Here is a 27,681-nt window from a genome sequence, read left to right on the forward strand (position 1 = left end):
CTGCTCCTACATCTTATGGTCTACACAAGAAAAAATAAATTGCTTAAAATTGGAAACTTGGAATAATTAAAATAAACTAATTGACACTTGCCTCATATGTAACTCAGATGAACCAAAATGAAAGCAGCATTTTCTCAAAGAGATTAGAAATTGAAAATACAGAAACAACCAGACTCTCATGTAAACAACAAGCACATCTTATCATCAGACTCGGTAGGAGGTTGGCTCTGGGACGCTTCCCTGCGCGAGGCAGGCTATATAAATGCAAGTGGTTGTTGTCTGCTGTACAAGCGCCATTCGTAACTTACAGCATTCCTCTGGGTTTTCATCAGAGTTATCTCCACAATCGTCCTCTCCATCACATTTCCAGGCTAATGGCTTGCAAAGCGTATTGTTACACTGGAACTCATCCAAAGGGCATGTTCTCACCACTAAAACATAAACAATTTCAACCATTTGACAAATTCTGAAACTTCTGGTTATTAAACAGGTGGAAAAGGAGTACAGAATAACAGCAATATAAAGTCAAATAGAACCACAGATGGGCCAAATTGCTTTTCAAGCAAATTAACCATCCAATGATCTTCCGTTCCATGTTGTGTCCACTGCCAACTTGTAAATATGGTGGCAATTAACTAAATTCCTATGTTCAAGTTGCAGGCACTGTATATATTGGATCCCAGTAACAGGAAACAGTTGTATTACTGTATCTACAGTGATTATTGAATTGGAGCAAAAAGGTCCAGATGGGAATTGGAAATGGAATGATAAACATCAAAACTACTGAAAGCAGAAAATACCTGCTACTAATTCCAAAATGACTGCTGACTCTCCCCCACCCCTAGGATAGACTATTGCCTCATGCTTTGTCTGCCCACAAGAGGGGTAAATAAAGCAATGTCACAAGGCTTTGTGTTGGGAACATACTTGTCCAGCTTATTAATAGCCTTCAAAGCCCTCTTAATATTCTGTCTCTAAGCTTTACATTAATATTCTGTTAAAAGTCATAATAAATACTGTTCACCCATTATAGTGGGAGCAGGATCCTGATAGTACTATGCTATCAGTTCCCTTTAATAACGGTAACATTTGAAGACTTATAAAAAAAAGACGTGGCAGTGAGTTGTGAGACAGTAATTCAATTGAGCAGTTCTGATAGACCCATAAAGGGCTCATGCTTTGCTGTCAGTTTTGATCAGGCAGAATATTGTTATTCTTCAGTCTACTTTTTGGAAAAGCTATTTTATAGAGAATGTTCAGAGCATGCCGTATGTTGCGTGATGTATCTTAGTGGGCAAAAGAGAATAGTGCTGTAAAGCGAAAGGTGTAAATTACACATGTATAGCATAATTATTCCCATGTCATTTGCATTTTGGTAGTAGATCACTGCTGTCCACTACTCATTATACTGATCAGAAAAGGCTCATCAGAACTCAAAATTATTATCACTTTTCACTTACGTTCCTTATAGAGATGTGATATTTCTCCACTGGAAAAAAAACTTTGCCTTGCTCCCTCCCTCGACTCCTTCAAGGCCTGTCTTTGATAGTACAGGCCTCCTCTTCCGTCGCACCTTCGGTCACCCTCTTACCCCCACCCTCCTTGCCCTCCACCTCTCCTGATCCCACCCCCCAACTCAGGGCCAAATTCCCTAACTGTCCACCGGCTTTGGATGTCCTCCCGACGTGAAAGGCACTGGGTAAATGTAATGTGTTGTTGATGTTGGAAATAACTTTTATTGTCTGAACACTGCATGGTTGGTTATAGATGGTATTCATACTACAATTAATATTGATGTTGACATTTATAATTTTAATGTGAAAATAATTGTTAGACTAGAAGTGTGGTGCAAGCTTCTTTCTGCACTCATTTTCCTCATTGCAATGCATCCCGAAGGGAAATCCAATCGACAGAATATACATATGAAACATTCTACAAAGCAATTTGAGCTGCAACTCTGGCAAATGTGGTACAGTGGTCGGGTGTGCAATTTGGACATTTGTTTTGTTTGTGTTTTTTGGGCCAGCCGGGTGTCTGACACGCGCGGCAACCCTTCACCGTGCGTAAGAGCATCCAAACCAAACTGAGAATTCCATGCATCCCATGGAAATTCCAGAGGTAGATATTTGGAATGGAATGCACACTCTCTCTCCCTGGAGGGTCGTATCCTGCTTACCTAATTATCTAATCCTACAGGTTGGCAAGAGCCAAGGCTTGGGGACCCCCAGAGTGTACTTTAGAACACTGGTGTTACTGAAAATGCTGTACATGTTTCCCTCCGTCACTACCATGAACTATATTATACTTCTTCCAAGAACTGTAGCAACTGGATGGCTGTGTTGTAATAGCAGGTTTCTTACCAGAGCCACAGTTATCTTCATCACTGCCATCCATACAATCTGCATCATGGTCACAGTGCCAGCGATGTGGGATGCAGTGTCCATTGTTACACTGGAACTGGTCAGCCTCACACCTGACCATACAATCTTTCTGCAATAATATCAAGACAAGCAGTTGATTAATTTACGTAAGTATTTAGGTGTATGCGTATCAAATTCCCTCAAGGATCATAGTACAGTATCTATTATGAATTTCTGTATCATTAGCATCACTTTCTGGGCCTGATGTGCAGGAAGTGACACAAGTGTCATCCTGACAACGTGGAAGCTGGACTGGTAATGTTGGGCTCAGAGGACTGGATTATGACAAGGTCCTCTTACGTACACACAATTTTAGTGATTTTAATGCTCATTGTTTTGTTGCCAAAGTACCACTGAGTGCCTGTTCGTGGTGCTCTCGAGCTATTAGCAGAATCTGAGCAGGTTCTCAGCAGTATTGCAACTGTAAGCCTGACTCTGTTTATTTTAGAAATGGAGAGAAAAGAACAGGATAGGGTTTTAAAAAAATGCTATTCACCTCCATCTTCACTAAGTAGGTTGAGAACAGTCTAGTAATGAACTGAATATGTGCGGTTGGAAGAAAGAAGCTCACATTCCACTTGTGTAGATTACAACGATAAATTAGAGCCCTCTCAACAATCAGAACTTCTCACATAGACAGACATACCTCATCCGAGCCATCTGCACAGTCATGGTCTCCATCACATTTCCATCTGCCAGCTATACAACGGCCATTAGCACAGGCAAATTCACTCTCCGAGCAAGCCCGTGGTGCTGTTAGGGGAAAAAGTACAGTCGTTATGAACCAGGTCACCCAATTGACCATTCAGGATGCTATACAATGAAACAGATAACAGTACTGTAACAACTGAATATCACATCAAGGTATAGGATCCAATGAGAAAATATACTTCAGAGATTCACTGTCACACACATTTCCCATGGAAATATTGGCACTAAATGTGTCAGAACAAATGTTTTTTTTAAAAAATTGGAGATGGGAATAAAACATTAAAGTGCCCTTTATCTGCACATGCCAGAAACACACACAAAAAAAACTCTTGGATCGTTTTAAATAATTTATCTGATGAGGTGAATTTCACCAGTTTCGCAAGAGCTGCTAAATGGCCTCCTTAGTGGGGACCAGGTGCCAGTTTCTCCGAAGCATACCTCAGGTTAGATTCTACAGCAGTATCACCAGAGGTCTGGGAGCAGGCTGCCCACCCCTATCCTGGGAACAGGCACCTCTCCGGCCTCTGAGTGAATGTGCTGATTGAAAGAAAACAAAAGACTCGACCATATTTGGTACAGATCAATAACATCCAGGAAGGCGGAGTTTCTAACCGTGACGGGGCTAAATGCAGTTGGCACACACAAATAACACAGGATATTTACATGCTGAATCAGGTTGCTTTCATAAGTGGATAGGAGGTTGTATCCTTGCCACCTGTCCCACCTCACAGAAAAGTTCCACCTCTGGTTTATCTGCACTTAACACCAACACAACAATTTCTAAAGACCCCAAGAAAGTGAATTTTACATGCGAAAGAATGAATGAGAAGCATTACAGTATAATTTTAAAAGCTGAAAGTCCTCCCTCCGCAAAAGGATTAGTTAAGTGTCACAAAACCCAGAGAGAGCAGAAACAAAGAATTTCATCGTTAAAAGTTTAAATGGTGAAAAACTAACTACCTTGAACTTCAGGTGTGGTGAAGCAATTGGAAATACAAGAGAAAGGCACATCAAAAGCATGTGAAATACGAATGGTTCAAAAGACTTTTTAAAAAACGTACCCAGTAGCATTGTTGAGGTGTAGGGACAATGATAGAAAAGAGCAAACCCCAAACAGCAAAGTGACAAGAGCAAACATACACACAATTTCAAAAATATTTAACATAATATTCCAGTGTTAAAAAGCTCCCGATAGCACATGTTTGCATTAATCCACATAAATTGCCAGAGTTATTGTACGATTTGTACATAAATAGATCCCAGATAAAATATCAGGTATTTAGTCACCAAGATTAGTACAAATGCTTACATGGTTTATGTTGCAATAATCTATTAGCTGCAATACAATTTACCACAGCTCTGGTTTTGATAACTGGGGCCTTTCATTGTTTTGCCTCCTTTCCCTGTCTGACGTTCACTGCTGGCTGTGCCTGGTTTGAGAGGCCAGGGTGGGGGGCAGCATCAATCTGTGCTTGGCCAGCTGTTAGCAACTGCGTTAGGAGCAGATGCTGGAGGTTTCTCATCCAACTGTCTCTCCTCCTTTGCCACAGAGCATTCAGCTCCGCACCTCCTGCCAGCTGTGTGCCAGAGACTGCAAGTGGGGCTCAAATGCACTTTCCATCAACTCTTGGCGCTGCTGGCATATTTTAATCATTTTGCTACAACAAATCCTTCCTTTAAAATAAAAACATTAACGTTTTACTCCTGCAGTAAGAATTGTTTTGATAATAAAGAATAAAATGTCATTGTCGATAGCAAAATGAAGCATCAGCCTATCTGTAACTTCCCTTTTATATAGCCTTACTAAGCTGGACCAAGTTTATAGGCAGGCTCCCTGCTCTTGAACATTGATGATACCTTGCTTCTAGGAGGTGCATAAGCGCAGGTCAGTTTGTCCCTCCCTTTATTGATTACCTCTCCTAGGATGAAGCCTGACCCACTCCCCTGATCTACATGCAGTGTTGGTTACTGCGACACCTCCTATGCTGCACTCCTGACACGCTTTTTAATTGCACCATGTCATACTGCATTCTCAAATCTAAAAGGAATTTTCTGTGCCGTGACCTACCTCTTTTACGTACTCTTTAGGACAGTGTTAAATAAAGAAAAAGAACACAAGATGAGGCGAAATGTTTCATGGCACAATAAAGACAATGCAAAATATACATGATTAGAATCAAGTAAATGCTACTACACGGGCTTTAAGTAAAACAAAATAACAATACAATGCTATGTAGATTTAGCCCTTTGCTTAATTTAAAACATTCCCATCGATTAGAATTTTTGGGGGTGAAAGTAAATTTCTTTGTAAAAGCAAAGGGTTAAAGCATGGGTGCAGACAAGTTTGAAACTGTATAGCACAGTGTTATTAAGGAAACATTTTAGGCAATAAATTAAAAGTTTTTTTAAACCACATATAGATTTTGTCTTCCTACGCTGCTCCCCACAGGAAGCTCTCTAAATCAGGCCTGAGGGGCAGACGTGCAAGCAGGGGAGTTCTTGTGTTCACTTTCAATCCTAAGGACCTCTACAGTCAGCTGATAAGAATTGAACTGACTACGGAGCTAATGCATGCAAGCCAGCTTTACATTTTCCTGATGTGAATCCACACTCTCACAGCAGCCCACAGATAACAGAATTTATTATGCTTCTTGCAAACTGAAGTGCTGGGATATGAAGTGCTGGAAGGATACCAGCAGCTCATCAACATGACACCTTGCCAGCTTGCTCAAAACAACTCAAATCGTTCCTCTTAATTAAAAAAAAGTTCACGAATTATAATCAAGCTCAATATCCTTTTGATACATTCTGCCTTCAGTACCTTAATTTGTTTTCCCAAAAAATGAATTGTACCTAAACAGTGAGCACTGATCATATCAGGGGAACTTGATGGCGAGGTCATTGAACCCCTATAATTTCACTCTTATTTATTTGGTCAGCCGGGTTTCTGACACGTGGAATTTCCTCATGTCTGGATTGAAATGCACACTCTCTCCCTGGGATACTGCTGGAGTTTCACCAGCTAAAATCACAGCTTGCCAGAGCACTGTCCGGCAACGCTGGCTCAGGAAACAGACAGCCAACACTGGCTCAGATTCGATTCCGACATTCTGTGCCCATTCACATCACCTAGAAGCCATCTCAGCTCCAAAGACTTAACTCCCCACCAGGAAGGATCGCCACTCTCTGGTCATTTGACATCAAACAAGTGCAGTTTGAGCTTTCACGAGGTGGATAGCAAATATTCACACAGAGAACAAAACAAATCTAAAGTGATTGAAGTTTCTCAGCTCAATGATTTCTCTATTAATAGTTCAGTTTTCTCACAATGTCCTTTATGCACTCCTGAAAACACCTTCCCACCCAGTGACATTCTCCTTGGGGAGAATGATTTAATTGTCCTCTCCCCACTGCACCATTGTGACAAGTTACACTTCCCAATGCCATCAATAGTTATGGGCACTTGAAGGAACATTCCTGAAGGAATGACAAATATTCATTAATGAAACACAATCACATTGAGAAGAAACTAATTTTCACTCTTAAAAATGACCAATTTAACCTGCACCTTCAGTTCCGCTGACTCCAATTCATAATATCATTGCAGAATTTACTGCAGAACAAGTTCATTCACAAAAATAAAAGGTGGGGGGGAACAGGGAAAATAACAGAAGATGCTGAAAGTAAGGTTTCTGTTGAAATGATTGTTTTGTGTTTAAGGAGACAAACGTACTGCAGCCTTCCTCGTCTGAGTTATCCCCACAGTCATTGTCGTAGTCACACTGCCAGCGACCAGGGACACAGCGATTATTTTTGCAGCGGAATTGATAAGGCTCACAAGTTCTCTCATCTGGAAAAATGAAAATAAAATACGACTATTAGGTACTGCACGTTTGTCAATATACTGTTTCAAGAGATCCCGGTGTAGATATGCAATGTATCTCTGATGTAGAAATCCTGCAGCTATGCTGAGAAAAACTAGAATCTGAAAATTCAACATTGGCACAATACTCAAAAGCTCTATACCACCAGGAATGAAACAAGACCTGGTTCACTCAAAGGGAATCGTGTTAAAACAAAAGAACCGTGGAGAAATAAAACCAGAGATCGATGAGGTCGTTTCAGGTCGATGACCTTTCGTCAGGAAGGTCATCGACCTGAAACGTTAACTTACTTTCCCACTCTCCATAGATACTGCCTGACCTGCTGAGTATTCCCAGCGACTGTTTTTATTTGAGATTTCCAGCATTTGCCGTATTTTGCCTTTGTTAAAGAACTGTGATACTTAACATCTTTTTGACATATTTTGTATACCACACATTACACTTTTTTAAAAAGAAAATAATAGTTTTCCTAATTTTCCTAAACAGTGAGCAGTGTTACTGTACTTGATAGGTTTGATACTTAATTTTGCATTCCTAATCAATGCCAGTGGTGTAAGGAATCACTGAGTGGTGGCCAGGTATCTAATAGGGGTGCAAGAGTTTTTGTTTCTCAGACACTAGAAGGCGCACTCCATCCCACAGTCCCTTCGCCTTGCCCCTTCCCTTGCCCACTTCAAGGCCAATCAGAAGACCCCCCTCTTCCACCACACCTTCGGTCACCCACCTTCCCCCACCCTCCCTGCTCTCCATCCCTCCTGAACCAAATCCCTGACTCTCCAGCTCCTTGGGATGTCCTCCCGCAACACGAAAGGCACTGTGTAAATGTAATTTGTTGTTGTATTACGCTCGGTCGCTTAACACAGATTCCACGTACCACATTCTTCTTTTGGTTCATCAGATCCATCACCGCAGTCATCCTCACCATCACACTTCCATCTGGCTGGTATACATCTCCCTGAATCCTTACAACGGAACTCATCCACTCCACATCTCATTTGAGCTGGAATTATAAACCATAACATTATTCTGAACATTTGGCAATAAATCATTTTCATTGTTTTAAGAATATTTAAAAAAAATGATTTAACAAATAGTAGGTACTGAGAAATCTTGTGATCTCTAATGTGGCAATTGACAACTATTTCAATGTCTGAATTGTTTTTGATACCTTCACACATTCAGTCTAAGCACTGCTAAACTTGTTTAAGAAGATCAAAAATCAAGTCAAAACACTCTGCATACATCAATACGGTGATGTGGTTGAAAAGGAACTTTATATTGCTCCCAAAATCCTTTACCTTCATGGGTTTTGTAATGTCATCAGCCAGAAATTAACAAAGAACGACATAAACCCATTTGTAGCTTTCTATCACCGTACACCAGCATTGTACTTGTGGGACAACTAAATTGTAACATCAATCAAACTAATTTATGAATCTTACTGCAGTTGGCAGGTTCGTCCGAGTGGTCCATGCAGTCGTTATCTCGGTCACACACCCACACGCGTGGGATGCACCTTTTGGTTGTTGCGCACTGGAACTGGTTTGGTGCACAGGTAACCTCAGCTTTTTTTTTTGAAAAACAAAAGTTTGCAAGTCATAACGTAAACTTTACACAGGCAGAACAAAGACATCCATGTTTAAACTGCCCGCTTTTCTTGTAATGATCACAACATAGCCATTCAGTACTTAAGCATCTTCTAAAGTCTTGGAGCACAGTGTACTGCTGTCTGATCATACTGGAGTGTGCACTGATTGTACTTGCACTCATCCCACACAAACTCGCATCTCTTCCAGCTACACCTCTATTTAACCTTGATTAAAAGTTAATTCTTACAGTACATTTGCTTACTAACATCTGCACACACGCAAGCTACAGTAGCTCAAAAAATACAACATAATATTACAAAGTTTTAATATGGAGCATATCCAAAGGTCTAACTGGAAGAGGCTGACTCCCTTTGCACAGATACTATGGTTGAAAATCATTATATTTCACATCACATAATTATGTCCATTTGTGAAAAAGGAAGTTCAGTATTTATTTTATTCACACTCACGGCAGTCTCTCTCGTCTTCCCCATCTCCACAGTTGTCTTGCCCATTGCATCTGAATATTCCAGGAATACAGCGATTTGCTGCTGTACACTTAAACTGACTCGGTAGACAAACATGAATTGCTGTGCAAAGTAACAAGACATTTAATTTCAATATACGCTAATAGTACAATAAATAATCGAAATAATAAATCACAGGAAATAAATCAGAACTGACCACAATTGGCTTCGTCAGAACTGTCCTGGCAGTCGTTGTCCCCATCGCAGATGAAAGCAGGGTTGGTGCAAAGGCCAGTGCCACATTGAAATTGCCCAGGTCTGCACTTGAATTCAGCTAATTAAGAAGACAGTAACATTAATCCTGTTAACCCTGCAAGCCAAAGCCCTCATGGGTGGGTTGTCCCAGCTGGACAAGCAGCGGGAAAGCTTGCCAGACAGCAATGTCAATGGCAAGCCATGCGGTTTTAGATTGTTAAACTCCAGCAGTTAGCGCAACACACACTCTGGGGCCCCCCAAGCCTTGGCTCCTGCCAACCTGCTCCTAATACCTTCCGGAATTAGATAAGCAGGTTGTGTCCTTCCAGGGAGAGTGCGCGCATCCCATTGCAACACTCTATTTCTGGAACTTCTATGTGTGGATTGCATGGAATGCTCAGTTTGATTGAGTTATTTTTAACCAACTTGATGGGTTTCTTGAGTTTATTTTTTGGCGGGTCAGCTGGGTGTCTCACGCATGTGAAAACAGGACCCAGCTGACCCCCCAAAAAATAAACTCAAGAGTCTAAATAACATCTCCTTTCTCCCTCCCCACAGTCCTGATCATTATGTATTGCCACCCCCCACCCAAGCGAAGCTTTAATATTATAATACTTACGACAGTCTTCAGGTTCATCAGATCGATCACCGCAATCATCCTCAGTATCACACTTCCACCAGAAGGGAATGCATTTGTCATTCTTACAAACAAACTGCAGAGAAAATACCCATGAATTATACTTTTTTCAAATTAAGATCCATTATCAGCCTTCTGAAGTGTTCATGAGCACTTACTAAGACAGTATTAGCAGCATTTTGTTAAGGGCCACGGCCACATGACAATTCATGTATTTACTTAAAGGGTCAATTGTAGGAATTCTACAACTGTGATTCCCACATTGAACTATTGATCTCAAATGTGCAAGTAGCTGCTAAGTAAAAGCTCAGCAATGCTCCATAGGGACACAAAACACACCCTCTGGAACCTATAGCTCTGGCCAACCACTTGCCTTATGGAACTTGGGAAAGCCCTGCCCCAAGTAGCGCTTTCTTGCTGCAGAGCAAAGCACGAAAAGGAAAGAGAAAAGCACCGACTCTCAGCTCTGCCAACATTCCAGTCAGAGTCTAGGAGTGAAAGTCAGAAATGGAGACCCAATGATGTACTGAACAGTAGAATTACAACTGGAGTGACTGCTCACCACGCAGCTCACAAGCAATTCCTTGTAGCTGTTATTTATCTAGTGGGGGTCAAATCCTTGCCTCTCGGATGACTCGTGACCAACTAGTGATTAAGCACCATCTGGTAAGACTATCCAAGCCGGACAAACATCTGGAAGCTTGCCAAAGTTAGCTAATGGTTTTTAGCTGGTTAATCTCCAGTACATAAGAACATAAGGAATTGCAAATCCAAAGAAGACCAAGGTCCATCTAGTTCGCCTTCTAGCATCCTGGCAGTTGCTTGACATTTCGTGTCCCAAACTATATACGTATCCTGAGATATTAATTTCTAGCAGAAATTTATCTAATTTGTTCTTGAAACAAATAATTTGTTCTGGATTTACCCCCCTTCAATTGCAGGCCGTGTTACCCACTGCACTCTGGGGTCCCCAAACCTTGCCAATCTGCATATAAATTCTCGGGATTGGGTTATAGGCTGACCAAAAAAAACAACCACATGCAATAAGTCTAATATTCCTATCCAAATAGCACACAACTTTTTTTAACCTATCACCCAAATATTCTTCAATTGAGGGGACATATCTAATAAAAACATTTTAATCGAAATTCAGTGAGATTATGGAAAACCTTTTCAGATGGCAACAAAACCTGTGGAAGTGATTAAGATGGGGTCTGACAGGAACCTGTCATGCAAAATTACATCACTGACCAACAATTTGCAGACAAATATTCCAGACAGACTTTACATGAGCATAGCTCAGTAAAACATATTTAAAGCGGTTTATCCCTTATTCTCTTGGGCAGCCATTTAGAAAAAAAAAGAAAATTATTGTAACTTTTTAATTTTTTTTCAGACAAGCTGAAATAAAACTCAATTCTGAACTAATACCAAAATTAACACAGATTTGATCTTCCCTATCCTTTCTCTGTATGTAGTGCAGACAAATCTGTTGGTCCCGAGTCACATACCTGACTTGCAGTGCAGTTGGATAGACATATCTTGCTGTCAGCAGCCAGGTAGAAATTGGTGGGACAAGCACATTTGTACCCACCACCAGGAGACAGAAGGCAAAGATTACTGCAGCCACCATTATCATTCTTGCAAGGATGGTCATAAACTGGAAGACAAATTAAACACGTTAGTTAATGCAAAATAAGATGCATAGATTTATTTACTGAACATTGTTCTGGTCTGGATCAATTGGCAGCATTCTCACTTCTGGGTCTGAAGGTTGTGCGTAAGTCAAGGACTTGAGCTCATAGTGTAGGCAGGTGTTTTCTCATCCAGAAGACCAGAACATTTGATGCTAATAGTACTTGAAAAAATCTGAGTAAAAAGGTTTATGTTCACCACACTTTTGTTTTGAGTATTTAAAAAAAAAGTTACTCATTTTTATAGCCTCTTATCACATTAAAATATCTCAAACTGCTTCACAATTGGTTACTGAGGAGTTATTTTTTTTGAAGTCATTTGCACCAGCAAAGTCTGACAAATAGCCATGAGATGAATGATCAATTTATCTAAAAGGCCCTCCCGAAGCACTTTGTGATGTCCTCCCAATGTATACAATAAATAGTATTGTGTGGTAAAACAAAAGGTGAGATCCAGCGATTCAGTATCTGAGCTGACACATGGGAATGGCGAGTTAATATGATTACTGGAGATTCGGTGGTCCAAGCACATGGGGAGGGGAGAACATTTGGGGAAAAAAACACCCAAAAAATTATTTCTAAGGAATTCTGTCTTTCTAAGCCCCTTTTTGGTGATCCAACTAGATTGTCATCTTGAATCCATCCAATAACTGCTTTCAGAATAGTCCAATGCAAAATCTATTTTATGGTAAAACTGTGTAAATATTGCAGAATTATTAACTTCAGTCTCACTTCAATGCAGCACACTCACTGCCTCTGGAACCAGGATGAGGAAGCTTGCACTAAGTTTTAATAATAAATGGCTAATGTCAAACTCCTCTCGTTTTATGCAACAAAGAAAAATGTCATGGTGTGCTTCGGGCCAGTAATTTAATATGTGTTTTGCAAGCGAGCTGAAAAAGAGGTTAAATGTTACAAGAACACATTTAGCACAACATTTGAGCTGAGAGAAACCACAAGCCAGACTGCAGCAGAACCACATCCTATAAAATAGAAGGCTCAGTAAGTAATAGTCCTTCACCCAAACTTCAGGAGCCAAATGGATCTTCAACCAGTCTTTATTCTACCACTCGAAGAATGCCAAGTTGGCCACACAATTCTCTCTCATTTGGCCTCCCTTCTGTAGAATAGAGGTGAGCAAATGCAGTGTCACAGATTCAGAGGAGGTGGTGAATGAACAGAATGTCGAACGCACACTGCATCCATGCCAAAATTTCCGAAAGAAAATTATGTTGATTTATTTAGCAACAGTAACAGGATTTCTATGCTATAAACAGTTCACATAATGCTGAGGAAAAAATGTTTGCATTTGCTTCCTTCAAATCTGGAGTACTCAAATGCACAAAACAAATGTCACATGAAAAATTAAGTGCTGCTAATACATTGCTCAATATTTTTCCCTTTCAAATCATCTGCTACACTAAAACAATCTAAGATAAGCATACTATTCATAACAGAGATAACCTTTCACTACAAAATATAACCACTGAGTGAAATTAAATCATCCAATCCTTAATTCGGGCATAAGCCTTGGTGTACAACTCATTTATTCAGTTTATATCCAGCAGCATATATGGACCCTTGAAGAGAAATCGATCAAGTTCGATTCAGGTCAGAAGATAGTCAGTATTTTGAAAGGTGCCAGAAGATGATGATGGAGTTTGTTAGTAAGGGTTGATTGTGGCTGGCAGATCTGATGAACCATGGAATGGGGATTAAAATTTCTTTCCCAGCGACAAAACTTCAAAACACCACAAAATGCAACAGTACGACGTACAATGTAGTGTACAGAAATAGGATGCTTTAGAACTATAAATTATTATTATATTATTATTGATTGAACCTAAAAGGAAATGTTGTACATGTGTGAGGATTTTCCTGAAAACCTGAACATGCAGGATCAGATCAACTAAGCATTTGAACCTGGGACAGAAGTGTGACTTGCTGACTTAACAAGATAAGTCTTGTGACTTAACAAGATAAACTGTAAAATGGTGCGACTGAGTTTAGGGAGCAGGTTACAGTATAGGCACACTAAAGCCAGTTGCCAGTAGCCATGAATCCTCAGCTTTGAAAAGCACTAAAGAAATGAACCTACAGCTGTGTGGCACATAGCAGAGCAGATACAGTGTAGGCAAGTTGGAAGGCCTTCAAAGGGTTAATATAGTAATATAGGCAAGCATTTTTTTCTGAACTAAATAGTGTAATAATTACTGTATATAAAGCTGCAAGAGAAGTTTCTTAAGTGAAGGTGATTTTGTATGTGGGTGCCATTACCTTCAGGCTGTCGGTATGAGTGATAGATATGAATATCCATCGGTCTGTGCAAAGTACTGATTAGCATAGTCTTGTTTGCGCCTGTGGTTTTATGGGCTCGGTTGATTGACTTGGTCTCCCAGTCTGTCCAGTAAATATAATCTTCAAAGAGTGTCAAAGCAAAGATGTGTGGGATATCCTGAGCCAACACTGCGCAGAAAGAGAAGTAGGTTAATTCAAACAGATGCCACAATTAAACAATCATAGGGGTGTTTAAAATAGTTGATCAAAAACACTGAGGCTTGCAAAATTGTGTAACTTGACTTCCAACCACTAAGAAAGAATACGGCATCTCAAAAGTGCAATAGGCTTCAAAGTCTTTCAAGAATATTTTGACCCCTGCAGAAATCATTTGATGTAGAGCCCTAGTATTCGTTCCTGGTAAATGAATACCTCTGGACACATAAAACTCAAGAGCACTTTTCACCCAGACCACATATTTTAGGATGCATAACGTTACATAAGTCAACAACTTATGTATTTGAGGAATGTTACATAAAACAAAAAAAAACTTTTGAATTGTAACAAATTTTACCTTGAAACATAATTTGAAATATAAACTTTAAAAATATTACCAGGGTTAGACAAACAAGAAAATCTCCTTCCAGGTGGTAGATACTTAAGAGCCAGCAATTTTATGTCAAACAATATGAAGGAAGTATTTCCAACAAGTGAATACTGCAGTTCTGTAATACATCAGTAGCTTGTTTATCAGCATATAAACTTACATCAACAAATGCACTAATTACACATTGTGGCTTACATAAATTCAATAATACTTTAGCAAATCAAACAGCAACTGACAGACACTTCATGAAAATCTCCTAGCTGGTAGTTGTAGAAAGCAATTATATTCTAAAGTTTACATGATAATAGTATATCAAGAACTTCCCTGAACATTGCAGGTTTCACAAGAAAAGTGTCCTCCAAACAAAGATCATTATGGCTATTTGGTAAGGCAAAAAAATATTCTGGTACAGAAACTAAAAGGTTTGAAAACACTCACAGGATTAATTCTGAACTGAAAGAGCGTGAACTCTTATTTTAAATACAATAATAATCCTTGCATTTGATATAACACCTTATCACATCTTCGAGTCGTCTCAAAGCACTTCACAGAATATACTGTAAAGTGAATTGACTGTATTTTGTGGGAGAAACGCTGCAGCCAATTGCGCACAGTAGCGTCCCCACAAACAGTTATGTATCGAGTTATTATTATATTTATTTATTTTTGAAAGGAGTATTACCCTCGGAAAAGTAATCACCAATCGACTAACAACAGGGTTCCTACTTACTGTTGGGTAAACAAAGGTTGTGGAGTAAGGAAACTTGCCCAATGCTTTGTCCTGCCTGGGAATCAACCCCATGTGCTCTCACTTGCGAGGCGAGTGCTCTAACTACTACGGACAGGATTACACTATGGCTACAAAGTAAGTTTGGTTAATTTTCAGAGTTAACAATATGCAAATAAACTTATTTTTACTTATTACCAAAAACAAGGCATTTTTCACCAGTGAAAAGATTTTTTTTACTAATAAGCAGCAGTATAGCTAAATGCCACCTACCTATGTGGCGATTGGAGCCGTCTAGATCAGCAAACTGAATATAATCTTCTCGAGCATCTGCCCAGTATACTCTGTTATTGACATAATCTAGCGTAAGTCCATTAGGCCAGGTGATCTTGGTGTCGATAACCATACTACGATTGGTGCCGTCCATACCAATTCTACCGATATGAGGGTGATCCCCCCAGTCAGACCAGTATAAGTACCTTAAAGATGAATAAAAAATTAACTATCTAACAACTTGACACTTTATGGAGTCATCTAAAGTCAATCTTTGCGTGATATAAGCAGGCACGTCTAACAGATGTCTCAACTTTTCCAGGATTGTTCCAAGTTAGTTTTCTAAACTTACAATGTTTTAAACAGTGTGTTCTCAAGCACTAAATCACAAAAGAATCCATCTTTCTCCTACCCTCCCCCATTCAAATGGATTTTGATATAATAATAATCCTTGTATTTGATATAGCGCTTTTCACGTCGGGAGGACGTCCCAAAGCGCTTCACAGAACACACTGTAAAGTGAATTGACTGTATATTTGTGGACGAACACGGCAGCGAATTGCGCACAGCAATGTCCCACAAACAGTCGTAGATTAAAAATGACCAATTTATTATTGTTTTTGGTTTTGGAGGAATTATTATTAGGCTCTGTGTGGTGTAAGGAAACTTGCCCAAGGTTTCGCCCTCTGCCTGGAATTGAACTCTGGTCTCTCGCTCGCAAAGCGAGTGCTCTAACCACTGAGCTACAGGACTCCACGCTTTCATAACTTTGCCAACCACATCCTGAGATTATTATTGCAGATAGAATATAAACTTACTTTTACAGCAGTTCACTCAACAATGCACATTTGAAATGGATGTTTCGAAAGATGGATGTCTGATGTGTACCAAAATCCAATTTGTAGAAAGTAAAGAATTTGGATATTTAGATAAATATAAAAGGGCAGCAATGAAATTATCAGCCCACATTATCAAGGTCAGAAGCTTTACTAACCAATCGAATTTCTTCCCAAGTTTTAGTCTGTCTGGTGAATGAATAAATAAATAAATAAATGTGCTAGGTAGACTCTTACCCATTCCGGACATCCACTGCTAGAGCACGAGGCTCCCTCAGCCCCGTGTTTACCAACACTGTGCGATAAGCTCCATGTAATTTTGAAACTTCAATCGTATCCCTCCCCTTATCGCACCAGTACAGATTTCCACCCACCCAGTCAACCGCAAGTCCATCTGGGTTGCTGAGGCCTGTGCGGTGCAAAATCTAGGATGAAACCACAGAGCCACATGAAAGATTACAACACAGAATATGTCAATTGATACAGTAGTGAAATATATAATTGCATATTTTTTTGACATAAGCTTTGTGCATAATTTCTGTTACAGTACATGAAAGCTGAAATAAGTTTACATACATTTCACACGTCAATCTGGTTACCAATAATACAAATCTAATTCACTCTCCAATCTGCAATACACACAAACTCAGTGTTACTGATAGTTGTGTATCAGGGCATTCATGCTGCGGGACTTGGTGTCAGTTCTAGCGCCACATAAGGTTAATTTTACACCGTTACCAACAGTTTCTATGGAATATGAATTGTATTACTTACATCAACATTGCTTCCATTAAGGTGCATTCTGCGGATCATGCTACCCTGGGTAGTTACATCTGTCCAGTATATGTGCTGCTCCCTGTAGTCAAAGTCTAACGCTACAGCATTATTCAAACCCTTTTAAAAAAAATCAGTTATTACCTATATTTCTTTTCAAGAGAGAACTTCATGACATTAACTTATGGCATTAACTGGCATTGCACAGCAACCTGGCTGAGCACTCCAAGATGAGCTAAAAGTATATCAATATTTACTTCTTATACAGCCATGGATAAGGACAGTATAAGTAACAGAAATAAATTACTCAACTGTCTATTGAGTAAAATATATAATCACAAAGAGTCATGAAACATTTGTCCGTTTGATTTCTATTAAGTAATGCTTTTAATTAATTTCATCCGATTATTAAGTACTTGTAGATTACTGAATTTATAGCACTGCAACTGAACCATTTCTTTTAAAAATAGATTTTTCTTCATAGAGAAATGAGTGAAATATTAAAGATCTTTAGCAATCAAATTCAATACCTATTTGCATAACAGACCAAAGTTCTGTTTGATGAACTGCGAATCGATGGTTATCTTAAAAGTTACAAGTCAAGTCCCAAGTAAGGTCTCTATCTCTTAGTCTGCATGACTCTCCTGCTAAGACCAAGGAAAGGGATTAGTATCAAGGCAATTGAGTTAATCAGGCCATTTGACTTGGCCGTTGACAGCCCAGGGACTTTTTTTTTCGAACTTCTACCAATGCAAGTCAACTCTTTGCCTTTTCTGTACATCAATCTTAAAACCAGTAAAAATAAGTAGTATAAGTATAAGAAACCAGGGAAATGATCAATTATAAAACTGTGTGGTTTATTCATTCGACTGTCACTAACCTGTCAGGCTAGTGCTGGGATTTAATCTGGTTTGGATTAAAAAAGGATTATATCATGATAGTTTTTCGATTTGTATTCGTCTATCTAACATATTCTTATAGTGTGAAGGGAATGTGGATGTCAGTGAAGTCGTGCAAGACAGGAAAAGAACTTGACTCATGTGTTCATCCAGTATGGTCTTCAAGGTACTACCTAGTATCTACTGAGCTTGGGTTTCCTTCAAAGTACATGTGCTTTTTTGGTTGACCACTGAAGCGAGTCAATGTTTCATCCACCCTGGAAATTTATCACATCCTTCGAGCCACAAGTCACCTCACTTTGGACCATCTGGGAAAAATCATGTGATGCAGAATCATGTTCCCATCTGTCATGGGAATGGATGAGAGCCGTGAGCTCTCAGTTACAGATTTTGTAGTTTTCTTTTAAACACCAAACTGCATCAAGTTGGAGATTCAGCTCCACTGGAATGATCCAGTCTATAGGAGAGTGGTACTGTGCAGCGGGAAATGATAATGATGTTGATAATAAAGGTCATCCAGGATGCACACAATTAAGTTATTTTCTTCTTCCAAAGTTAAATGGCTTCATTTAACTTCAGTTGCTGGAGGTCACTGACAAATGTTGACATGAAAACCATAGTATTTATAAACAGAGAAAACAATTCTATACCAATTCACAAATAAAAATGACTCACTTGTTTTAGCAAGATATAGTTGGAACCATTCAAGTTGAGTTTTCTTAAGTAGTAGCGGTTAGCAAAAATCAGGAAGGCTTCATCATCTGCAAATGGAAGACAGTGTCTCATTCTGCTGATCCTGATTCAATAGCCATTTCTATGAAGTATCAGAACCGATAGATTTCTAGTTCCAAGACTGAACAGCTGCATTTCCAATAACCCACCATTCCTGACTGTAGCTATGGTCATTTGTAAAACTCACACTGGGGGAACTGGCAGACCTCTTTGACAATGTTGCACAGAACTAATAATAACACAAGCTCTAAGTGCTTCCATTAAAATCAGACAATGACTCAGTTATAGAACATTTTTTTGTACCCCAAGGAATCCTCGCCTGGATATGCTTTGGGATTTGGCTCCACCTTCACTCAGCTGCTTTTAGGATGCATGTTACAGGGAGCGTCCGGAATGAGTTTAGCAGGGACTGAATTCATGCAGAAGTAGACACTCGTTGTCTAAGTTAACACTAATGCAGTCCTGGGGGAATGAGGGCAAATCTAAATGTTATGTAAAAAATTAAACCTTCAAGCTAGGGTTCCTTATTCAAATCTGCACTTTTATATAATGCACAGCTTTTGCACAAAGAAACTACTGTTGAGTGCTTTGGCAAAATATGCTCGAACCTCAGAAGTATATATGACTGGGAGATGGCTAATTATATACTACATTTCTGCAGTCTTGCTAAACAACCGCATAATAATATGTTCAATCTGCAACAGTTTGATTCCATTTCAGAATAACAAACAGACAAATATCAAAAATAACAACACTTGCTATTCATTCTTTGCAGGAAAAAGAGGAACAAAGCAAATGTATTTTTATTTATGATTCCTTTCGGCTATCCTGAAACCTAGATAGAAGTGCATTGATTTGCTACAGCGATGTTGTATCGCTATTAAAAGATTTTGTATTGGTCAGCCTAAGGGGAATTGAGAAAAGGTGAATACAAACTTTAGACTAATAAACTGTACCAAAATACCTCCAAAATATTGCACACAATGAATAAGGTTTACACATGAAACAGGACAAAGCGAATAAAGCAGCTGAAATCACTGCTGTAGGTATCCTTTCTCATAGAATCTTGCTCTGGATTAACAGGGCACATTAGAAAAGAAAGTTAAAGAATTTGATTAAAAGGTCAATCAAATTATTTGCTACTTGATTATCACATGCAAATAAAAGTGTGGTACCTGATGTGGATTTGCAACTTGTCTGATCATTTTGTTTCAAGATATAACCTTCGGAGCAAGCACATTTGTAACTTCCAAAAGTATTCAGACAGTACTGGCTGCAGGGGTAGGTTGTAATACACTCATCAACATCAACACAAGTCTTTCCATCATCCTTCAGTCTGAATCCAGGCCGACACCTGCACTAGAAATGTGAAGGGAAGATTATACGTCAGTATTTCAGATTTTTCACAACAACTGAAAAATGTATTCTAATTCTTTTCAGGAGGTACAACCGGTTTGTGATGATGCCTTTAATCCTTACTTTGAATCCAATTTTCAGATCTTCACACTCTTGTGAGCATCCGCTAAGTTTCTTATTCAGACATTCATTAATAAAACAGTTCAGTTCATCTGATCCGTCTTCACAGTCATTGTTGTTATCACATAGAACTGTTTCATTGACACATTTTCCATTGTTACACAGGAAGAAAGAATCATTGCATTTCTTCTCTATAATAGAAAGAGAACATACATAATCAACACATTAATAGGAGCTATGCTTATAGCTAGGCTTTATAGCAAAAGATCTGGGAACAGAAAAGCAAGGAAGTGTTCTTTCACTGATAAATTTATAGAGCTCTGGCCAGTTGCAATTTGGCATTTTTGTCTACAGTGTTGGGCACCCAAAGTTAGGAAGGATTTATTTAGTGGAATCCTGTAGCTCAGTGGTTAGAGCACTAGCCTTGCAAGTGAGAGATCTGGGTTCAATTCCCGGCACGACGAAACCTTGGGCAAGTTTCCTTATTCCACATGTCTGATAATATTCCCTCAACAACAAAAAAATAATTTGGTCACTTCAATCTCTGACTGTTTGTGGGACACTGCTGTGCACAATTGGCTGCCGCGTTTCGCCCACAAAATATACAGTCAATTCACTTTACAATCTATTCTGTGAAGTGCTTTGAGACGTCTAGAAAATGTGAAAAGCACTATATCAAATGCAAGGATTATTATTAGTAGTAGTATCTTTGAGGGATTCCAATGCCGATTCCCCAGATTAATACCAGAGACGAAGAGCTTTAATTACACAATTACAGTGATATGAAAGCAGGCCATTTAGCTAAACTAGTCTGCTTCGGTTACAAATAGGCTGTGTAAATTAATCCCAAAATCCGAGGAGAATAAGGGGTGATCTGATTCAGGTATTTAAATTGAATTGACAAGTTGAATATGGACCGACTTCCCCTCTGGTAGAGGGACCCAAAACAGATATAATCTAAGGGAAGTTAGTGTTTTATGGACTGCATTAACACCTACCAGAATTGGTGCAGTGTGGATTTTTGGGAGCTTCGTCAGACATGTCATGACAATCAAACTCTCCATCACATTCCCAGTGACTGTTAATTAAACACCTTCCATTAGCACAGCGGAACTCATTGGGACCACAGGTTGGATATTCTATGAAGAAAGATAAACATAAAGAAAAAAAATCAAAGAGCATGTCAATTATTATCCATTGGATTTAATCTCATCCTTCCAGAACACCCACCCTACCATCTTCCCATCACAACATCAAACTGTTTCTAAACGAATCTAGTGCTTGACCTCAACCACCCTATCGGTAACCCCCATGTTCTCGTCATTAATTACACAATGGATAAACAATGCTGGTGCATTTCTGAAAGCACTCCTGGCGCTTGTCCTGAAATTGTCCTTTGCAACTTTAAACACATGTCCTCGTGCTCTTCTTATTGCATCATTTAAATTGGGCCATATTCACTTTTTTTTATTTAAATGAACATAGTTTCAGATTTTGCTTTTATTCATTGGCACTTCTTCTGTGTCTAGAATAGTATAAGTCCATTCAATCTGCCAAAAATCAGGAGTGTTGGTCCAACTATGTGTTTTGATATTGACAAAATGTGAAGCATATCGGTACCAAAATGTTATAGAACAGTAACCTATGTATTGTCTTAGCTATGTCTATTTTTGTAAAAGTAATAAATTCCCTTTACTGATTTTGGGGTATATATATATATATCTATCAGATAGTTTGCTTGTCAGTCTGGTTCAATGTTAGTGAGATTTTGCTGTGTGCAATTGGCTGCCACGTTTCACCTACAAAATACAATCAAATCACTTTACAGTACATCCTGTGAAGCACTTTGAGACGTCTCGATGACTTGAGAAAGTGCTATATCAATGCAAGGATTATTATTATTATAGTTATTATGCACTTAAAATACACTGGTCCTTCAAAATATCCTCACATCTAGATTTTTCCACAGGCACAATTACTCACCACATTCAGGAGATTCATCTGATCCATCCCCACAGTCGCTGTCGTGGTCACACACAAAATGCTTTGGTATGCACTGTTTGTTCTGACACATGAACTCATTAGAATCACAGGTGTTATTGTACACTGAAATAAGAGTAGGAAAAATAATTGCTAGATGTATTGATAGGTACTTCAGTAAATGGGAGTAAACTTCTGATGACTCATCACTCTAAGAGAGAGGGGAAGTGCGCTGTGTTGTTTTTTAAATGATGTACGTCAATGGGGAAATACACTATGCCACTCCGCCACAGGCTAGCTGTAAGGCAGGAATACAATCGAGTGATTCGAACACCAACAAAATCCACAATAGCAAAGCTCGAGTAGCTGAAAAACGTCAGCACAACCAAAGATTGACTTCCTGTCAAACTTACCACTAGACGTTTTTATTCTTTCAGGTGTACATAGGACAGAATTCTGTTATATTTACAATGCTGACAAATGCATATTTGTCCCAAGATTTTGTAGTTCAAATAATTTTCTGCAAGAACAGATGCTGTGCCTGGCATTTTCAACAGGGACAAAATGGTAAAAACACCTGATATGATAATATGCAAGGCGTGACTTGATGAGTGCACAGTCAAGTAGGTTTCACCTTCTGTTAGAATAATTATTGGTACTTTTCATTGGAATTTATTTGATTATCAAAAGCCTGAGGTACAATTCTCCGAATGGAGACATGATAGCATGGGTTGCCCAGGTGGAAATGTTCTCTTTACTTACGGCAGCCAGATGCCAAACTTTCATCTGCTCCGTCCGGACAGTCTTGTTCACCGTCACACATCCAGGCCTGAGGCACGCACATGTGTGAACCGAGACACTTAAATAATCCTGGCGCACAAGTCACTGAACCTACCATGAAGAAACAAAGCATTTTGTACCAGCTCAACAGAGGCATGGCCTTCTTCAACTTGATTTTTGACAAGTAAGAAATAAAACTAACAATTATGGCAATTGCAAATTTAGTGAATGGCCCTGAAAATGTTCACACTTCAAGGCAGCTCTTTAACCAACTAATTTAATGGAATGGAAAGCTGTCAGTATATCACTAAGCAAATTTCTGAGCTTCTACATTGTTATCCGACAACACATTTTTTTTGGTTCATTTTCCATGTAGTTAACTAAACCTGAATTTGTTTTCAATGTTGAATATATATTTATCATATAATAATTTGGTCACTCAATCCACCCGTTTGTGGGGCGCTGCTGTTCGCAATCGGCTGCCACGTTTCACCCATAAAATACAGTCAATTCATTTTACAGTACAAAAAGGATGATGCAAAGCCCAACGTAAGAACGCTTCACTTTTAAATATCCAGAATGTTTTTTAAGATAGACTGGGTGGTTTTCAGTTTAATTCAGAACTTTACAAATTCCAGCCTTCTTGCACAATGATACTCACTGCATCGACTGTCCTCATCAGAACCATCTCCACAATCATCAGCTCCATCACAAAGCCAGCGATTGGTGATGCACTTGTGATTATCACACTCAAACTCCGAATAGGCGCAAAATTTATCTGTTAAATTAAACAAAACCATCAATTTGCTGCACAACATTTGCAAAAGGAAGAACTCGGATGTATTTCTGAGGCCTGTTAGCACGTGTCAGAGTTAAAGAGAAATAACGCTTTGGTTGCTGTGTACACGCACAAAATAAACATGTTCAAACAAGTACATTTGTATTATTGAGCAGTTTAAACAGTTTTGATACATTTACTCTCATGGGGGCAGATGGTTATCTGGGTCAGCCAAGCACTCTATGATGTCTGTGAGATAAGAGTTCAATAATTGTTTCTAATTTACATTTGCCTCGGTGTTTTTTAGCGACGGCTTCTGGATACAGCCCCATGCAAATCAACTTCCATCTTTCTTTTGTGTGTGGAGAAGGGGGGGGGGGGGAAGAAATTGTAGGAAAAGGAATGTAGCAAGCAGTGAACATGAGATTCAATCTCTTCTCAGCTGACTGAAAGAGGAATTTCACCAATCCACGTCACCAGCTGTTCCATTCTCTATTTAAGCAACTTAAAAACATTCAGTAAGTGGAGATGCAACTTACTGCAGTGTGTCTCATCTTCTCCATTTTCACAATCATCTTCCTTATCACATGACCATGACATAGGGATGCAGAGGCCGCTGGAACAGGCAAAATAGTTTGCAGGACACTTGGGCTTCCTTTGATCTGGAAATCACAGTACCATGTAATGAACAGTATCCCAATTATAAGACTACATGAACTGATAAGAACATCATGGTGATTAGTCATGCTGAAGTACAGTTCGCCCCAAAAATATATACCTGGACAGTTTCTCTCGTCTGAATAATCTCCACAGTCATTGGCACCATCGCAGAGCCAGGCCTGAAGGTAGCAAAGCGAGGTCTGCTCGCACTTGTGAAATGTGTGGCCTTTCACCCCCAACTTGAAGTAGTAAGTGCAGTCAGTAACAAAGGCTATTGAAAAAGTAGAAGCACATTTAGATTCTTCACACATTTTTTGCAATTGATTACAGCTTTCCAATTTTCACAACCGTCTTCCTGGACATTTTGAACAAACCAGATAATTTGAAACACCTTTTGTTTCTTATCCTTACAATGTACAACATTTGCAAATTTGACTCTTGTACAGAATGCCACTCGGCTTCAACACAAACGACAACCACTTGTATTCGTATAGCGCCCCTCACACAGGGTAGCGTCCTGGAGCGCTTGACAGTGGCGGAGCACGGGTGGGAGGTGACCGTAGGCACGGTCGAATACGAAGGTCTTCAGGCACGACCTGAAGATGGTTAAGGACGGGGCAAGGCGGAGGGTTAGAGGAAGAGTGTTCCAGAGTTTCTAGGCGTCGTGGCTGAAAGCACTACAAAGAGGAAGAACGTCATCAATCAAATGCATCAAAAAAAAGGCAACAACTCGAGATCTCATTTTATGATTGACTGAACATTCCCCACTTAGTATGCTAGCGTTTCACTTACTGCAATTCAGCTCATCTGATGCATCTTCACAATCAATAATCTGGTTGCAACGGCTTGAGTTTCCCACACAACTTGCATCCCTGCATCGAAATTCATCTGCAGTGCATGTCGTCTCTGTCGTGAAAATTAAATGCTGGTTAATTCTCTACCGGTTAAAATCTATATTCTTGGGTTACAAATGGAAATCGTTCTGCCTTACACAGATGCAGAAGGTTGGAAACTGCAGAATTGCATCAATTAATTTCCATTAAAATGAAAGGTCTTCAAACAATATTAATTCATATGAAACAGTAAAGGTATGTTACCATACCTCAAAATGAAATGAAAACAGGAGCAGAAACCTTAGCAGATTTTGCACCCGTATAGCTCGTGGCTACAACTTCAAAATGAGCATTCCTACTGTTGCCCTTTCTCAGTTTAGCTATCTGGCTTGGGAAATTAACTTGGCAATGATATTTTACTTCTTTATAATAATAATCCTTGCATTTGATTTAGCGCCTTATCACATCTTCGAGATGTCTCAAAGCGCTTCACAGAATATACCATAAAGTGTAGTGACTGCGTATTTTGTGGGTAAACATGCAGTCCACACCAGATAAACACAAACCAGCCACATAACTCTCTCTTTCTCATTGATGCAGTCTCAGCTCAGCATCTCCGAACCTGACCAGGTTCGAGAGCAAAAGTAGTATCTCCACCATCAGTGAGCGCAAGAACCCAGGCTTGGAGATGGAATTCGCCGACGACAAACACAGCACGGTGCAGGAGAGCGAAGTGTACAGGAAGAATTTGCTCTTCAAAGTACTGAGGAAGCCAATGATAAAGTCTGATGCAGAAAAATTTCTGTGTTTCACCACCCTTTACTCACCACAACTTATAGCACTTAATTTCTTCCTTCTGGGGATCAGCGTGTGCAGAACTAATTCTCTCACGTTAGCTCTAATGTCCCACAAAAAGTAGAAAGCCTTGTAATAAAATCAACATTTTTAAAAAAAATTCAATGAAATGCCCACCCTTAAAATGTTTACCATTACGTCATTTCCTGTGATCACTTACTGTTGCAGAAGATTTCATCAGAATTATCACCACAACTATCCACCCCATCACACCAGCTCTGGTTAGGAACGCAACGACCATTCAAACAGTGCTTGAAGCCCTTCTTGCATTTTCGATTTGCTAAAAAATAAAACAATACATCTTTTAAGCATCTTGAATATAATGTTTACACATGCTGAAAAGTTATCATGATTTATTTCACTTATTTTCAATCTGACGATTGGGTTACACAGGTGTAGATAAACCATGCACAGTTCAGAAACACACCTCATTATAAAAAACTGAGGGTCATTAAGTTCCAGTTTAGATAAATAATTTAGATAAAGAATCATGATAGAGAACCATACATTCCTAAATCTTCCCATACCCTTAAATTACATGCAATAAAGATGGGAATCAAGATCTAGTTCTGTTCATGAACATTAATAAATAATGCATAATTATGAAAGTATAAACTCCTTTGTCCCCCACACACAAAAACCCAGGCAAGCCCTTCACTTTAACTTAAGAGAACAAGTACGTCAGTTGACAAAATTGATGATTGGGGAAACGATTTATCCACTGTATATAATGAGAACCAAGCAAAATGTTTGCAGGGTGTGAGATAGTTACTAGCACTCGATTCTTTAGTTGCAAAATCACAATCCATTTATTTCAGATGTTATTTTGTAAAGACAAAACCAGGTTACGTGACTGGAAAGCTGCAAATCATTCCAGCCCCATTATTTCTGTGTCACTGCTTGGATTCCAGCCTAAGTGCACAATCTACTGAATTAATTAACACGGAGGCAAACAGTGACCTGAATGCATAAACCATGGATTAGCTGCAATATTTGCCTTGTCAGTACAGACAAAGGAATTTCGTAGCAGGCTGTTAAGTTTACAATTTATTATTCACCAAATGTCAACGCAAAGATGCCATCACAAGATCACAGCTCTCCTTTCTAACATCATCCATTTCTTGAATCTGATTTATTGGGAGTTATGGAGACATAGCCTGGTATTGGTGGGGTTAACAGCCATGTGAAGCTTTGTATTGATAAGGATGAAAACGGATGAAAACGTACCTACCACTGATTTTAAAAAAAAGCACATTAAAATAGAAAAGGAAAAAAAGGGTTCACTTACCACAGTAGGACTGCTTTTCGTCAGACTTATCTTTGCAGTTTGCCACCTTATCACAAGTCAGAATGTAACGAATGCAATCTCCATTTCCACATTCAAAATCATCCATTCCACAGGTCGAGTTTGGAGCTAGAAAAGATGCAAATTCGTACTCAATAATCACAAAATTGTGTCAATAAGAAGGGTTTCTTACGTCGATTTGAAAAACCTAAATATCAATCCAGAACATAAGAAAAAGATTTTGGACCACCC

General features: G+C 39.2%; 1 protein-coding gene across 2 annotated transcripts in view; it reads right to left on the minus strand.

Moving 5' to 3' along the window:
• LOC103189063 (low-density lipoprotein receptor-related protein 1) overlaps positions 1-27,681 on the minus strand; it is a 147,158-nt gene that overhangs the window by 19,192 nt on the left and 100,285 nt on the right. For both annotated transcript variants that reach the window (XM_042344263.1, XM_042344262.1), the window contains 26 exons: positions 27,433-27,558; positions 26,305-26,424; positions 25,249-25,362; positions 24,575-24,727; positions 24,336-24,458; positions 23,680-23,796; positions 23,001-23,129; positions 22,242-22,364; positions 21,257-21,397; positions 20,262-20,449; positions 19,958-20,141; positions 18,726-18,811; positions 17,152-17,271; positions 16,615-16,802; positions 15,542-15,747; positions 13,935-14,123; positions 11,475-11,623; positions 9,946-10,039; positions 9,289-9,405; positions 9,075-9,194; positions 8,458-8,580; positions 7,890-8,015; positions 6,865-6,981; positions 3,067-3,173; positions 2,361-2,490; positions 309-431 (listed from right to left, as the gene is read on the minus strand). In XM_042344263.1, the coding sequence (XP_042200197.1) occupies positions 309-431; positions 2,361-2,490; positions 3,067-3,173; positions 6,865-6,981; positions 7,890-8,015; positions 8,458-8,580; positions 9,075-9,194; positions 9,289-9,405; positions 9,946-10,039; positions 11,475-11,623; positions 13,935-14,123; positions 15,542-15,747; positions 16,615-16,802; positions 17,152-17,271; positions 18,726-18,811; positions 19,958-20,141; positions 20,262-20,449; positions 21,257-21,397; positions 22,242-22,364; positions 23,001-23,129; positions 23,680-23,796; positions 24,336-24,458; positions 24,575-24,727; positions 25,249-25,362; positions 26,305-26,424; positions 27,433-27,558 (3,513 nt within the window). The remainder of the gene's footprint in view (positions 1-308; positions 432-2,360; positions 2,491-3,066; positions 3,174-6,864; positions 6,982-7,889; positions 8,016-8,457; positions 8,581-9,074; positions 9,195-9,288; positions 9,406-9,945; positions 10,040-11,474; positions 11,624-13,934; positions 14,124-15,541; positions 15,748-16,614; positions 16,803-17,151; positions 17,272-18,725; positions 18,812-19,957; positions 20,142-20,261; positions 20,450-21,256; positions 21,398-22,241; positions 22,365-23,000; positions 23,130-23,679; positions 23,797-24,335; positions 24,459-24,574; positions 24,728-25,248; positions 25,363-26,304; positions 26,425-27,432; positions 27,559-27,681) is intronic.

Source organism: Callorhinchus milii, unplaced genomic scaffold, assembly GCF_018977255.1.
Source record: "Callorhinchus milii isolate IMCB2004 unplaced genomic scaffold, IMCB_Cmil_1.0 Scaffold27, whole genome shotgun sequence".
Classification (NCBI taxonomy): domain Eukaryota; kingdom Metazoa; phylum Chordata; class Chondrichthyes; order Chimaeriformes; family Callorhinchidae; genus Callorhinchus; species Callorhinchus milii.